We start from the raw sequence: 12,558 nt of genomic DNA, 5'->3' as shown, positions 1-12,558 counted from the left end.
TATGTTCACAGCAAGTAAAAAAGGGTAAACACGTAACAAAATCACAAACATAAAATATATTATTATAAATTTTTTTAAAAGCTTTTTGTACAAAAATATATATTTAAAAAAAAAACGCAAAAACTTTACAGCAAAGTTTGCTCTGGGGAAATTCCCTTCAGGTAAAACACCCACGAAAGCGGCTGGCCAGGTGACCGAACACAGGAGAGGGTTAATTTTCCAGTCACGATGGATCCAGGATTAGAACCCTCAAAGGCGACAGAAATATTGTGGGTCTTTTTTGCCCGGATCGCCTCTCCAGGTTTAACCGAAAATAGTGGATTGTCAACCTTAAAAACAAAGTTTTTTTGAAAATAACGTAAGAGATATTAAAAAATGATTCTGTTTTTTTGTTAAAATACTATTTTTAATGACGTTATAATTACCTGGAATGAGTAAACCACGTTTGATGGAAAAACGTTTTTAAATGGAACGGAAACACTGGATTTGTTACGAACAACAAATGGCCCTTGAGGCTTAGGCGAGTCACAATGTCCCTGGAGAGGAAACACGTATTCACCCCCAATCGATGACGTCACAGTGAGCGTGGCTGACATGGGTCCAAGTTTGACGGGTTCGTACGTGACGTCGATGGTCACCTCGGTACCGCTCCCAGACGACGCTGGTGCTGCGGTGATGCTGCGTTCGCAACTCCACTCAGGGCTATCCACCTAAAAAAAAATTCTCAGAACTTAAAATTTATTCCATTCTTAGGGAAAATAAAGCACTGATAAACTAACCCTACATAAACTTTCGTTAATTGGCGGCATTGCGCAATGTTAAGGCACTCTATGACTTATACAATATTACAGTTTCACGCAGTCAATATATTTTACAACATCAATTTACCTTGCAAATGTAGTCAGTCTTTTGTCTGGCATAGTTTTGGAACTTGATAGTTATAGTATGGGACAGACCCAAGCACGCCTTGAAGTTGGTGACTTTTTCGGGCGCGGCTGGGGTGCCTTTAAGAGCCAGGTCATAAGTATAAGTCCCCAGATCGTTGTTGGAAAGAATAAGCTTCCCGGTCCATTCCCCAGCTTTCAAAGGCTGATATTCAAACATACAAGTGCCCTGTACGTAAAAAAACGTTATTAGTGTTTATTAGTTTTATTGAAGTTGTAAATAATGTTAAAATTAAAAAAAAGGCCTGTATTATTCCAAGTACTCCACAAACTATATGATATCGGTAACTACTTATTTAAACAAGTTAAACGAAGGATTTACATTTAGCCTGGGTAATAAAATTAAACACGTTTATTAATATTATTATAACATATTTAAAATAATGTAGTTTCTAACCTCCGAGTTAGGCGGAACAGTAAACTGAGGCGGTAAGTTGATGTCCACTACTTTACATTCAGTCTGAAAGGTCAAGGGATACGACAGCGGATTTTCAACCTGCAACATTTTTACCGCGTTTCTGCGAACTGGCGTCTCGAGCTCAATTGTGCCAATAACGCCGGCCGAAGTAGCTCGAAGAGTGACGTAATAAAATAAGTATTCACTTGTGCGCTCGTTCTTAAAGATGACCTAAAAATATAAAAATTTTAAAAAGTGGTAAAAAATAAAAAAAAGAAATAAAATGTTTTGTAGGCTTAGTTTTTTAAAGGCTATTTATTTAACTTTTAATATACTGTAGTTTTGCTGTGCAATTATAAAATATCAATAATCATACGACATTGACCAAAATATACTTTTTTAATTGGTAATATGGCAAAAAAACTAAAACTAATATATAAATATAGAGCAAAAAAATTCACATTTTCACATGATGATTTTTAAATTAGCATTTTAACAATTAATTAAAAATTTACCTTAGCACCAAAAGTTCCTTCCTTGTGAGCATGGAAATTAAGTTTGTAATCTCTTTTCACTGATCCGGGAACGTCAATGTAATCCAACCCTTTCAACGTTGTACCAGCATCTAACTTGTCAGGTTTAATCATTTCCACCGACACTTTAAACCTATGCAAATAAACAAATGCATATAAATAAAGATTTGGAGCAATCTCTTTTATATAAAATGTATTATTATGGAGTATACACTGAAAAATACTTGTGCTAAATATTGTAAGATCAATAACCTAGCGATTGATTTTGGGGCTTGGCAAATAGAAATGCTTCAAATAAACTACTTGATGAAGCAACAACATTAAACATGCAACCTCAAGTTGTAATACGCCGGTAATATATGTTGTTATTTACAAAATCCAGTGGATTTTTCGTCTAATTGTTTTTGCGTTTTTATATAAAAAATGTTTTGGCACCAAGAGTTTTTTAACATTAAAATACCTTTGTGGTTTTCTTAGCCAATTAGCGACTGACAACAGCTCTGTGTACGCAGTCTTGCATGGCACATCACGTGATATACTGGACACAGGTTTGGGTGGATCAGCTTGACCTTGTAGGTTGTATAGAAGTCCACTTCCATCCGGAAGAGGGAAGAAAACGTTTCCCTGAATTTAATGAATAAATAATAATTAAGGTCATTTAGTTTCTTAATATAAACAAAATACAGAAAAAAAATACAAAATTACGAAAAAGATTTCTAAATGTCTTTTTTACTTAAAAACTATGAAACGAAAAACACAATACACGGTAATAATTCTAATGGCCACAGGGGTATCAATTTACCTGATGTTTTTTCCCATCTGTAGTCATAGTAAGAGGTCGGTAAACCATCTCATATGACTTGTTTTGTTGGGCTTCGATCACAAACGTGTCCGATCCTGTCCAAAATTCACCCTCGATCACTGGCAACAATGACCAACGCTGATTCGACCGGTTGCTAACGATCACGCTGCGCACATCGCGACTGCGCACGTGACAACTAAAGCTTAGCACCTACACAAAAAGAAAAAATGTAATTTTCAGCAAACATGCTAAGAATAATATTTTCAAAGGTTTTTTTGGTAAAAATTCACCCTTAGTGTGAAAAATCCGACTTTACAGCCTAAATATAGAGTAACACTTGTTACCGAAACCCGTCCTAAGTTGCGTTTTGTTAGTTTTAAGTATCAATAAGCCTTTGGCCTGATAAATAATCTGCTAATTGTTTTTGGGCAGGTTTTTGTAGCGTTTATATTGCCATACTCAAGGGCACTACGACCTGGAAGACGTGAAAATCGAACCTACAACCCACTGTTGTAAAGTCTTATGTTTTAACCACTTAATCATGTTGCAACCATTAGAATACTTTTAAATAATAAATAAGATAAAATAGGGCATTATTATATAAAACCCCTATTTTATCAGGTTGGGCGTAACAATAAATAAATTACATATATTTTAATAAAATTATTCCGTTATCGTACTACTGAACTATCATTTCACTTACTTCTTTTAGTGGAGGTGTACCAACACACATTCCCGTTAAAGTTAATTTGAGAGGTTTTCCACCTTCAATAATACACCGTAGATCGTCATATCTAACATCCTGGCACAATTCTTGTGGGTGGAAAGTTACAGTGAAAGATACCTCCATGCCTGGACTAATGTAACCCTACATGCAACATAAATTTTAGCCAAAAAGTGGAAAAAGTTGTTTTACAAATATTGAGGTTTTAGTATCTAGTCCATACATTTTATTGAATACGCATTCAACTAAAACATTATACTCGAAACACCTTTTAAAAAATAATAAAATGTTATTTATTTACAACAGTATACCCTAACTCTTAAAAAAAAATTCCCCCAAAAAGACTTGATTTAAAAAAAATGCCCATTTTACAAAATGGTTTTTGGTAATATAGACATATAACAGTCTATAAGCAACACAATATAAAATGCAGGAGGGGTTAAAACCCTTAAAATAATTTTTAAAGGTATATAACTTACCTCTACTGGAGAAATGGAGAAATCTGGAGCAAATTTTTTTGTGTCCCATCGAAAGCTAAAAAAAGTGCAAAAAGTTTAAAAAATCAAATATTTAAAAAAGCTATATTATATATTACAACAAAAAATATAAACGACAGTTGCAAGGTGGTATCTACTATAGAAAATAACAAGAAGTTAAGAAGCACAATGTAAATTGATAAATTTGAAATTTACCCTGCTCCAATGTCTCCAGTATTCTGCATCATAAATCTTCTCTCACTCTGACTTCTCTGCGTCACCGCTCCAAAAGGAATAGAGTCTTGATCAAGGGATATCTCAATTCCTTGGCAACTTCCACTTATAATAAATACTGGCTGAGACATTCCAGCACATTCCATCATAATCTAAAAAAAAAAAACATTTTTAAGATAACGAAAATATGGCTTTTAAAAAAAAAGAAGAATAATAATATAAAAAAACTGTAAAAAATACCTCTTCAGTAAAATGAGCAATTCTCGTTTTTGGGGTAAAATAAACCTCCACATCTCTTGTACCCCCTTTACCCTGGAGGGTAAGGGGTTCAGAGGGTAATACCCTTAACACATTGCTCATCTGCAGTGGTTGACTGACTGGGGTAACAGACAGGTTAATTGTAATTGGGGTGGGGCTCTTGTTTACAATTGGGATGACATGCTTGACTGCTTGACCCATTCGAAGAGCTCCGAACTTGACAAGTTTGTGTTTGGGGTTGGCAACCTCAACCTTAATTAGTAGAAAATAAAAAAATAACCCTAAAAATTTATGGAAAGTTTTTATAAGATTTTATCATATAACTTGCAAAAATTACGAATATATTCTTGTTCTACTATAATTAAAAACCATTTACTAACCCTAAGAGCTGTTCCATCTCCTTTTATTTGAATATTATGTTTAGATAACCCATTAATTTGAAAGGTTACTGTCTCATTGTAGGTGATTGCTTTTCGTGGAAAAAATGTTATTGTGGCCATGACAGTGGCACCTGGTGCCACCACCGTGGCAGAAAATGCCACATCAAGATGGTTGTTGTTCACAAATAAACATTCCACACTGTCAAAAAAACATTAACAATTAGTTTGTCCCGAATAAAATTTTCCCAAATAAAATCCAAATTTTATAAATCACTATCCGCCAAGTAGAATTCGGTTTTAAATTTATGCAAAATCAAAATAAAAAAAAGTTCATCATAAAACTCACTTAAAAATTTAATACTTAAAATAAATATGACAAAAGGGTATGGTATTGTTATCAAACTCTTTTTTAAAAACGTCAGTAAAAATACCTGATTTCTTTTGTATCTTTGTTTCGAAGTTCCAATGTGGTTGAAGTAAGTGGCATGCCAGCTCGATAAACAAAGCAAGCTCCAAAATCATATTTGTCAAATGAAAATTCCAATCCAGGGTTAATTCCTGTTCCATTAACATGGCACAAAAATGTAGGTCCATCAGCAACCTAAAAAAAATATACAGAAAAATTAAAAAAAAGGTAATTAATCAATTCTTCCAAAAAGTAACTATTTAGGTTTTAAATAAAACAAATTTAAACTCTATTAAAAAGCCATAACTTCATATAACACATAATATATAATACAAAAAATGAATTAATATTTAAAATTAAAACAAAATTACTTTTAAAAAATTAGGAAATTATGAACCTTTAAAATAAGTTCTGCAACTGGTATTGCTCCTAACTTATTTGGTTGAAAAGTAAGCATGCAGCGTTTCCGTGATCCAGCTGTGACAACACTGTTATCCGGGGAAACACTGACAACTGCCCTTTTCTTATTTGATTTTGGAGAATCTTCGGATGACGAAATTACTTTTCCTTTTTGTTTGACCGTCCAGGTAAAATGATAATTGTAGTTTCCAGCATTGACTAGATGTAGTTGTCGAACTGATTTCTCAAAAAGCTCAACCTTTTAAACAATAAATAAATAAAAAGATTATTTTACATTACTAGTGAATTGCTTTTATTTTAAAATTATTTTACAAAATACCAATAAATACAACTTTTTCAAATGAATCAACTATTACTAGTGAATTGCTCGCCCAATTAATTGCATTACAATTGTGATAACATAGTTACCATTAGCATTCGGCAGTGATAACTTACAAACGCACAAAAAATTACACGTTTTATATTTTAAAAGGCTTTTAAATTAAACATAAAAAAATAACCTTGCTTTAATACTAGTAATGTAGAAAAACATATCATTTTAAAAAAAACAATCAAAATATTTTCCATACTTGTCCTAAGTTGATAGCATTCAGCCCAACTGCAGACAACTCCACTTTATTTCCTTGAGAGTTTTCACACAATAGCTGTGCTGACATCAAGTGGCCACATGCTTTAACATTAAGCGAGAGATCTTGTGTTTTACGGCTTACTGAGATAACTGCATTAAAATTGGCATCGCCAGTGATTTTAGCTGAGTAAGAAATTTTGAGTGCAAACCTAATAAATAAATATAAAAGTTTCTTAAAACAAAGGTCTCATTTTTATATAAAGTTTAGATAAAAACCTAAATTTAGTTAAATTTACCATAAAACCAGTCATTTATTTTGAACTTGTTTTATTTTAATTAAAATTTAATTAATTATAAACATTAAAATTTAATTAAAACAAGTTTTATTTTATGGCACACTTACTTTGAATGAGCTGGTATAAATCCCTGTAGAGGGTAAATATCCAGGTTGGACGAATATGCCTCAGAATGACATGAATCTCCCAAAACATTAAAGTTAAAACCAATTGATTCAGCATTGACAAGATAAATGGTTTCAGATGCTGTGCGACCTAATCAAATAATTTGTTTAAAAAATTTAGAATTAATAATAAAATTTAGTTGAAAAATTTTTATCAATTTTTATTTGCAATTTTTTCTCAAAACGTAAAATGCCTTTCGTTAGTCTTAATATGACTTATTTTTAAGATTTTTTGACTGCTGATTTAGTCTGCCAAATGCTTTAAAAAAGTTTAATAATACTAGTTGACTTTATTAATAATGTTTCAATATTAATAATGTTTCAAACCTCCCTACAAACTGCATTTTAATTGTTGTAATATGGATGCAACTCGCAAATTAATATTTGCATGCAGTAAAGTACCTGAGCGCCACAAACAGTTTTTTTAAACTTTTAAACACACATAAGCCAACTTAGTTTTATTATATTTAAATATAATCAAAAAATTAAACTTTTACCAATTAGTAGAGATTGAAAGTTGATATGTGAAACACTCAACGAAACTTTAGGTTCATGTGTATGACCAGCTAACAAGAATGGAATAGAAATATTTTGTTCGAGAATTACAAATTTCCAGAATGACTCGCTGGTATCCAAAGCACATGGTAAAAACTCAAACGTCATCTTAAAACAATTAAACAATTTTATATTAAAAATAGCGGTCATGGTGTAACAACACTTGGATTCCAAAAGATCCTGGGTTAAATCCCTACTGCTTTTAGAGCCCTTATAAAAAAGTTTTAAGTGGTTTAAACTCCTACTAGACCTAAACGAATCAGTTTCTTTATAGAATAGAATTTTAAGAACCTTAACAAAATAAACATTAAATTTAAGATTAAGTCATTTTCTATTGTAAGATATTGAATAAAAAATAATTTTTAAACCCTTTTTTTAAAAAATGTTATTGCATTATTGGTGATTTACTTTTTACAAATGCTATTAAATATTATGCAACAATACAAATAAAACTTACTTCTAATTTCTTTCCACTAACAAGTTGTCCATCCTTAACCACACAAGTAAAATTAGGTTGCACTCTTGCATCGGTGGCATCCTCACAAACCCACTGAAATGTGTAAGTTTGAGCTGTGGGGTTCATTATTGTAAATTTTCTACAAAAAAATTTAATCAATTCCATTTTTTTTATATTATTATTAAAGTAAAGACTATTTATGTAAATGTAAAAAACTTAGTACGATGTCAACTAAGATACCCATAAGGAATAGTGCAAAGGTTAGAATATTTTGTCTTCAACCAAAATAGAATATTTTGTCTTCAACCGTCGGTTCGATTCCAACTGCTTTCATGTTATGTGTAATACAATATGAATGTCATGAAATCACCAAAGTTATAACCTTGTAATAAAGTCAATATTACCAAAAACTGTTACAGTCAAATCAACACTGGAAAAAGGTAACAAACGTCACCTTATGTTTAGGCCATGAGGCTGGACTTTCCACATCGAGAATAAAAAAAATACAAAAATTTCATAATTTAAATTTAAAAAAAGTATTTAAAACAAAAGTATTTTTTCAAAATCATAAAAAGCAAGTTTGATAGAAATTAAACAAAGGTTTAGTTACAAATAAATTTATTACTTTGTTGTTTTAACGTTCACTCCAATAGAATTAAACTCAATGACTCTAGTGTTGGGGTCAAGGGTTGAGCCGGGCGTTGCCCCATTAGGTCCCGGAAGATCAGCATTTCTTCTTGACGAAGATAAATAATCACAATCCTCAAGATCGAAGTGACAGTAAGGCATCAGACTGCGACCTTTTAGTTTAATGGTTGGTCCTTGATCTTCCTCTCCAAGGTTCGGTATACTATAAAAATAATTTTCAAAAATTAAAAAGTTAAAAAATTTTAAAAGGACAATGGCCAAAATGTTTTATATAAAATAAAAGTTTTATAAAAAACATTACTAACCTAGCTTACTTTTGGCTCTTATATTGTATAAACCTTTAAACAATAAATATTTTTAAGAGAAAATAGAAAACGAATTTTTTTTTCTGTATTACTAAGTGATAAATTTTAATTTTTTTTTCATTGGAAAAGGTGTGCAGTTGTGACATATGTGAGTTATCTTTAAACACCTTTCTCAGGAGTGATTAGTGTAAACCTGAAAACCTTTTGGCTCATAGTTTAATTCTATGACCACTATACTAAATTACTGGAGTATAAATAAAAAATATCAATACTTACTGGCAAATAAGCCTGGCTTGAAATTCAGTGACCTCCAATGGTGAAAATCTGACAACAAATTTTTGCTTTCCGGCCTTGGTTATTTTGCCCTCTGGTGGTGAAATTGAAAACGAGGCTGTAGTGTCGTCATCAACAACAAACGAAGGAATTGATGACTCAGCATCTCTACTCCTAAAAGTTTATTTGTCGTTTTAATCAAACAAAATATTTAACCTTACATTGTTTAAATGTTGTTTTTTTAATCAAATTTAAAACAAATATTTAAAAAAGGAATATTAAAATTTTAAACATTTTTAGAAAAAAAACTCTGAAGTCTTTGGTTTGATTACCATTGCTTGGGCCCAATATTGACAAACTAAACGAAATTATTACCAGCAGTGAAAAAATGGTAATCATTGCCACTGGTACTTTTCTATGGTAATTATCAATGGCAATTCATTATTAACATTTTAAAAGGGAAAGAAAAAAGAGCAATTCCAACAATAAATACAAATACCTAGGAGTGTTGTGATTAGATGATGAAGTAGTACAAGCTGAATTTGTGATAGGAAGAGATAAACTTTCCATAATAACTTGCCATGAGTAATTTAAATCCACATTACCAGTGTTGTTCATCACAAATCTAGAAATTTAAAGTGTTTAATTTAATTTTTCTGTGCATGAAAACAAAGAAGTTTTATTCCTAATATGATTACTGAAACTAGTCAATTGCTCATTCAACGAACTGCATTTTAATTGCCGTAAATAGATCCTAAATCACAATAGGTTTTGACCAGTTAATATTCACCTGGGAACCACCAATGACGGTAAAATCCATTATAAAAAAAAAATAAAAACCCCTAAATTTGACATATATATACATATGTTTATATATATTAGTTTATAGACTTTCAAAGCTTTAGGTGCAGTAAAATTATCACATACTTGCGACGTCCAACTATCATTAAAGAATAAGACAGGTTATTAATATTTGCTGTAGGAAATTAAACTATAATTTTAGGTTCTCAAACTTAAAATAATAAATTTTTTTTTCCCAATGTAGCAACAAAATTGACACCATCGAGTAATCCTGAAATTTAACATAAAAGTTTGCTTACTCAAACACTCTAGTTTGAAACATCAAAGTATCTTTAAAATTAATGACATTTGTTTCACAATTGAATTTCGCGTAATCAACATTGGCCGACACCAGCAACTCAAGGTGACGTGGACTCTCTTCTTCCACCTTGTGGTCAGGCTCTTTTTCAGTTTCAACAATCTGAACAGAAACATTATTTATTGTATCAATAGAAACTATAGAAAAAAATGTCAGAGAATATAAAGTATAATATAGAGTTATGTACATATATATATATATATATTAGTGATGTTTTTTTTATTTTATTTGTTTTCTTATTTTTTTACTAAGGTTTTTCGCACATCAATAAAGATATACAATAAATATTACATTAATGCGAAAAAATAAAATGACAAAATCAATTTTATGATCTAAAACTTACCATAAGTATCAAATGTTTAATTTTATAACAAAATTTAAAAAAAATAAAAACCACAGCAATCAAATTAAAAACAGTAGCAACAGCTACCTTGAATTACCATAAAAATGTATTAATAAAGTGCTTACCCTTTTTTTGGGAAGTCTCTGGTTGGGTTTAACCTCAGCTGTTTCAACATCAACCCATCTAACCGTCCTCATTCTATCATCCCAATCCAATACCTAAAAGTTTATTGCTATTAAAACAATTTCCTTCGAAATAGGAACATTCTTTGATTGTACTTATAACAGAGTGTAGAGATTTGAAAACATTTGGCTTCACTGCATGAGGTCATTAGTTTGATTCCTACTAATTCTATTGTGGTGCACTTAAGTAAGGCACTATAAACTGAATAAATTCTTACCCAACTTAAAATCAAGTAACACATTTTAATTTTTTTTTTGGCAAAATGCTTAAAAATATCCAAAACTGCAAAAGGAAACTGGGTCAGGATAACAAATGTTACCTTAAGTTTAGGCCATTAAGGTGATTTTCCAAAATCGAGAAGATATATTTACAAAAAGTAAATATATAAACTGAAAAACTACTATTAAAAATACCTAAAATAAGCAAAAAAAAACTTTTAAATAGTTTGGTATGCTTTTAAATAATATAATATTTAAATGTACAAGTTAACCCAAATATAAAAACGAATAAATTTTAAACATTAAATTAATAAAAACCTGATCAATTGGTTGTTCAAATAAAATCTTAGTCACTTGACATTTCACAATAAAGTTCTTTAAGGTAACAACTTGATCTGATTTAAAGGTCACTGTTATATCTTTGGAGCACCCTTTAAAAACATATTTAAAAAAATTAATATAAATGATACAAACTTTCTCTGGAGTAATTGGCATATAAATAATTGATCAACACTTTCAAAATATCGCAAACTGCTCAAAACTTAAAACTATGCCAATATACGAATGTAACCCTATGTTTAGAATTAAGTCACCGGCAGCGTGGTGTAGTGGTAAGAACACTTGCTACACCACACATGAGGTTGTGGGTTTAATCCTGACTTATCTCACGCTATAGCGCCCTTGAGTAAGGCGCTATAAATGGTATGAACTCGTGCTGAGCCAGCACTTAATCAGCAGTATAATTGAGCCAGCACTTAAATCAGTATAAATTATAATTTATAATATTCCAAACTGCCACAGGCAACTCAAACTGGGTCGGAGTAACTGATGTTACTCTATGTTTAAGTTGCGCATTCGACTTTCCCACATAAAGGATAAAGATATATACAAAAAAAAAAGTTGGCTATTTAATTTCAATAAAATACAAACAATTATTTTTTTAAACAATATTGCCAACCAGGATGAAGATGTCCAACAGTCGGTACAAATAAAATATGATCATTTTCCTCCCATTTAAACCTCATCGTATTACTACTTGAATGACTTGTCAGCGTGAAAGTCCTGTCGACTGATTGTCCAACAGCGCAGTCACCAAACAAAAGTGTCTCGGCTCTTGTGCCACTTCCACCGGTCGTGACATCAGTAGTGAGCAACGAATTCAAAATCTTGGTGTCGATTATTCCTTCCTCATTGGCTAGTGATGCCATGTCACCATCTCTTAGAAGGTTTTCAATTGTCACATCATCCTAAAAAGATATTTATAATTTTTATTAGTTATGCATTATTATGCAAATTATTTTTTATGTATACAACATAACTAACTAGCAGCATGTTGTAGTGGTTAGAACACTTGGATTTACTACAGGAGGTGTTGGGTTCAATCCCCACTGCTTTCAAGTTCAATCCTCACTGCTTTTATTTACTTAAAAAATTATTTTTTTATTAAGAAGTAACCTTACCTTAAAGCCTTCTCCATAAAGTTGAACCTTGTATTCTTCATACAAGTTATCAACAATTGATATTCTGATTTGTCCATTATAAATTCTTGTTGATTTTGGTTGGAAGGTAACATTGTAAGTAGCCTCTTCGTTTGCCCCCAATATAATACTTGTGGTATATGGAGAAGCTAAAAACAAATTTTAAGTTTTCTTTTTAATAGAAAAATGAACAATAATTAATTTTACTATCTTTAACCCATTTTGTAATAAAAACTTACATAAAATCCAAAAATTAAAAGAAAAATTATTTTTGTATAACATTTAAGCAATAAAACTATTTAATAAATTATTTTTTTCCAACTTTGCATTTACGAAT

The 12,558-nt window shown here is 31.0% G+C and overlaps 1 protein-coding gene across 1 annotated transcript in view; it reads right to left on the bottom strand.

Annotated features, from left to right (window-relative positions):
• Positions 1–13: 13 nt before the first annotated feature.
• Positions 14–12,558, bottom strand: part of LOC145764088 (hydrocephalus-inducing protein homolog) — a 43,474-nt gene continuing 30,929 nt past the window's right edge. Inside the window, exons 69-94 of the mRNA XM_082575671.1 lie at positions 12,204–12,370; positions 11,702–11,990; positions 11,062–11,174; positions 10,468–10,560; positions 9,941–10,101; positions 9,340–9,465; positions 8,844–9,014; positions 8,240–8,464; positions 7,615–7,753; positions 7,100–7,265; positions 6,546–6,693; positions 6,144–6,351; positions 5,552–5,812; positions 5,180–5,349; positions 4,749–4,947; positions 4,351–4,620; positions 4,093–4,262; positions 3,880–3,934; positions 3,380–3,544; positions 2,677–2,886; positions 2,335–2,498; positions 1,857–2,007; positions 1,342–1,572; positions 889–1,113; positions 426–710; positions 14–329 (exon numbers count right to left, since the gene is read on the bottom strand). Coding sequence (XP_082431797.1) covers positions 126–329; positions 426–710; positions 889–1,113; positions 1,342–1,572; positions 1,857–2,007; positions 2,335–2,498; positions 2,677–2,886; positions 3,380–3,544; positions 3,880–3,934; positions 4,093–4,262; positions 4,351–4,620; positions 4,749–4,947; positions 5,180–5,349; positions 5,552–5,812; positions 6,144–6,351; positions 6,546–6,693; positions 7,100–7,265; positions 7,615–7,753; positions 8,240–8,464; positions 8,844–9,014; positions 9,340–9,465; positions 9,941–10,101; positions 10,468–10,560; positions 11,062–11,174; positions 11,702–11,990; positions 12,204–12,370 — 4,766 coding nt within the window. The 3' untranslated portion in view covers positions 14–125. The remainder of the gene's footprint in view (positions 330–425; positions 711–888; positions 1,114–1,341; positions 1,573–1,856; positions 2,008–2,334; positions 2,499–2,676; positions 2,887–3,379; positions 3,545–3,879; positions 3,935–4,092; positions 4,263–4,350; positions 4,621–4,748; positions 4,948–5,179; positions 5,350–5,551; positions 5,813–6,143; positions 6,352–6,545; positions 6,694–7,099; positions 7,266–7,614; positions 7,754–8,239; positions 8,465–8,843; positions 9,015–9,339; positions 9,466–9,940; positions 10,102–10,467; positions 10,561–11,061; positions 11,175–11,701; positions 11,991–12,203; positions 12,371–12,558) is intronic.

The sequence above is a fragment of the Corella eumyota genome, chromosome 1 (genome assembly GCF_963082875.1).
Source record: "Corella eumyota chromosome 1, kaCorEumy4.1, whole genome shotgun sequence".
NCBI lineage: Eukaryota > Metazoa > Chordata > Ascidiacea > Phlebobranchia > Corellidae > Corella > Corella eumyota.
The sequence above is the reverse complement of the archived record's forward strand: the minus strand, read 5'-3'. Positions and strand labels throughout refer to the sequence as shown.